General features: G+C 35.3%; 1 protein-coding gene across 1 annotated transcript; it reads left to right on the top strand.

Moving 5' to 3' along the window:
* The first annotated feature begins 1,926 nt into the window (after positions 1-1,926).
* LOC103431501 (uncharacterized) lies at positions 1,927-3,137 on the top strand. Its single transcript, XM_008369663.4, has one exon. It carries the CDS (start codon positions 2,196-2,198, stop codon positions 2,790-2,792), a length of 597 nt encoding a protein of 198 aa, XP_008367885.1. The 5' UTR covers positions 1,927-2,195; the 3' UTR covers positions 2,793-3,137.
* Positions 3,138-3,449: the final 312 nt, after the last annotated feature.

Genomic DNA, 3,449 nt, shown 5'->3' with positions numbered 1-3,449 from the left:
TAACGCGTTATAGAACAAGAGTACATTTTTGCTCATCACCATTTAGTATGATGTATGCTCACTATCATATTTATCAACATTAAATGAGTTTGAATTTTGAGATTTGTTCATATCCACTTCACGAATCTCAAAATTCAAATTTATGTAACGGTGATAAATAGAGTGATGAGCATACACCACACTAAATGGTAGTGAGCAAAAATACTCCCATAGAACAAATATATCTACTATATTCTAATCCAATATATGGATTCTCTCATAGTATAATAACAAGTAAATTGATAGCACCATGCAACAGTGTGGCGGTAGTCTGTTGGTAGTTGTATCTCTATTTTCAAACAAAGGTCTTAGATCCGACTCACACAGAAATAAGATGATATAATATATATATATATGTGTTATAAATATGTAAAAGTTAGAGAGATAACCTTTACTAGTGACAAGAGTGAAGCAGATGTAAAATATCACACTAAAACTATAGCACAAGAGGATGACAAATAAAAGATGGAGGAATAGATACTGAAGTTATTAATCTTTTCTTTCCTCTTTGTATTCTCTCTATCTCCTTTAACTGCGGTCAGAGTGCTCTATTTATAGAGCGGCTCCATACAAACAGGTTCTTACAGTTTGAAATTTACATCGCATGTTTTGAAAAACAATCCTTTTGTTTTCAAAGTCTATTTCAATTTGCAAGGGCATTGACAATGTGTGTGTGGGCCTTCATAACAATGCCAATGTTTTCAACAGTATATATATATATATATATATATATATATATATATGAATGATGAGTACAATTCTTAGTTGTGATTGAATATTATGGTGACGTAGCTATGTTATGAGAATAAATCTTGTTGTGAGTAGCGAGCACGATACTTGATTATGACTAATTTGTTGTGATAACACAATTGCATTTTACAAATGGTTATTTCTCGAAAGTACACTATGGTCCCATGTCAAATGTACAACCACGCCAAAATCCACAAAATGTGGTTTGCCACTTTGCAATTCCTTCCCAACCCGCCAAGAGATGAATAAAATGCCAACTTCTTCGACTTTAGGTGCACCAGGGATTAAACAAGTAAAAGACATAGGATCCTACATGTTAGCTTTCATCATGATAAAATCCAATACGTGAATAAACTAATTCAAAGAATTTGATTTCCTTAGCAGTTTGGTATATAAATTTGAAAGTATAGGATAATGTAGGGCTAAAGGGAAGGCTTACACCTGACTAAAGTTTTCCAAACAACCGATTGCCATTCATTTTTCACTTTCTACTCCTTTATCCCCCACTATAATTAGTCCATTATTAATATGAACTTAGCTTTGTTTTTCCTTATTGACTTATTTCACTTCCCTGTACCATAATATTGGTTTTTGAATGATGTTTTTGAGACACATAAAACTAACAAACTTATGGATGCATTCTTTAATATAGGTAAAAATAATGCTAGGTACGTAAAATTTGTGCATCAAATGATGCGGTACCATTCAAATTTATATTTTAATTCAAGTTGAATTTAATTAATGATGTATGTGCCACGTTATTCAGTGCTCGAATTTGGTGCCTATAGCACTATCCATACAGGTAATTCTACATCCCATGAAAAAACTCGGTCTATTCAAAGAATGTATGTATATGTGTTTCGGTTTTATATGTCTAAATTGCTTTATTGTTGTATAAAATATGTAACCGTAGCTTAAAGCAAAACTTTCATTTGCAATTATTTGAACGGCCAGAAAGGCACAACTCAAGATTGAAATCAACGGTGGCAATTAAAATGGATGGCAGTTAATTGATTTGAGACATTAAAAGTTCAAACGCACTAGTTTTGTAGGGACAACGTATGCAAATTAACAAAGAAAAAACACCCAATTAGAAAAAGAAAAAGAACAGCACAAAACAAAAAGCAATGATTACGCATATTATGCTACACTTATCAACATTAATAGAAAAATATGAAAAATACACTCTTTAGACTTTAGTCCCCAAAAATGAGAAAAGAAGAAAAAACCCAATACAAATATAAAAAATAAATAAATATTATGGCCCCATCCTACTACCCTGTTTGGCTCTTTAAATATATTCCTATCTTCATCATTCTCTCATTGAACTCATAACCTCTATGATCTATCTCTGCCTCCCAGTGTTTTAGCCTTTGAATAATTCCCCATTCCCCAAACCCTAAAATATGGAACCTACAAATACACCGTTCATAGCCAAGAAATTAGGCAACATGGTACGTCTAGTTTTGTTCACCTTACAAAAGGGTGTGTCCAAGAAAAAGTTGACGATGATGAAACATGGGAAGATCTTAGGCAAGTCTTTCAATGATTTCATGGTCCGTCACCAAACTGCGCTTAGCTGCAAGTCGCACGACGTGCACGTGGCGTCGTTCGTGTACCCGTTGGAGTACGAGTTCAGCTGCACCAGCAGCCCGCCACGCAGGTCATCCTACACTCCTCCGTGTCAATCCGGCAAGGCGTACAAGGGCCGTTATGTTAGGCAGCATTCGCGGAGGGGAGCTTACGTGCCGATGATGTGCGAGGATGCATTGGCGACGGTTCATGGGGTGAGGAAAGTGAATTATCGTTGCAGTGACGTGGTCGAGCCGCTGCCAATGGTGAGGCGGGCGCGGGTGAGGATAAGGGAGTGGGAGTCTTTGTTTCCGTTGAGTAGTGATGAGGAGGAGGATTACCACGTGGACAAGGCAGCCCAGGAATTTATTGACAAGTTTTATAGAGAGTTAATGTTGCAAAAGTGGATGGCTGCAGGTCGATACAGCTGAAGTAGGCCCTCGAGTTAAGATGTGGAGAGAGATTTCCATGTAACAGGTACCTGATGATCAACGTCTTTGACTCTTTGGGAGGATTTTCATATTGTTCGGCATAGTACGTTAGCGTCTAATATGTGCAGTTCATCTCGCTGATCTTAACTGCTTTATTAGATCTAACGTATTAATTAAGCATACTGAAGATCGAATCTCATCTTTATGTAGTTTGAGAGTGTATTTAGTGAAGCAATTAGAACTCATGCTTTCCTTATTGCATGTACAGTTAAGACTTAGAGAACGGTTAGAACCCTTGCATGTATTATGAAAGAGTAATGTTATTCATACCATGTTTTTATACCATATTTTTATATCACTTTAGGTGGCTTCTGATGTGGACAGTCACATCATTTGAAAAATTTGCAAAACCTAAGGAAACGAAGGAGAAAGACTCCTCGTATACTACAATCATCATTTAATTAATTATTTTTTCTTAATTATTAGTTTATTAATAATGTACTAAATGTAAAAATCTGATTAATTCAAATGATATGACTGTTCATATCAAATGTCACCTAAGGTAGTATGAAAATGTGGTAAAAAAACATGGTATGAATAGCATTACTCATTATGAAATGCAGAAAAATCTTCAAGAGTTTAAAGAATGTAAGTTTC

This window comes from Malus domestica, chromosome 15, assembly GCF_042453785.1.
Source record: "Malus domestica chromosome 15, GDT2T_hap1".
NCBI lineage: Eukaryota > Viridiplantae > Streptophyta > Magnoliopsida > Rosales > Rosaceae > Malus > Malus domestica.
The sequence above is the reverse complement of the archived record's forward strand: the minus strand, read 5'-3'. Positions and strand labels throughout refer to the sequence as shown.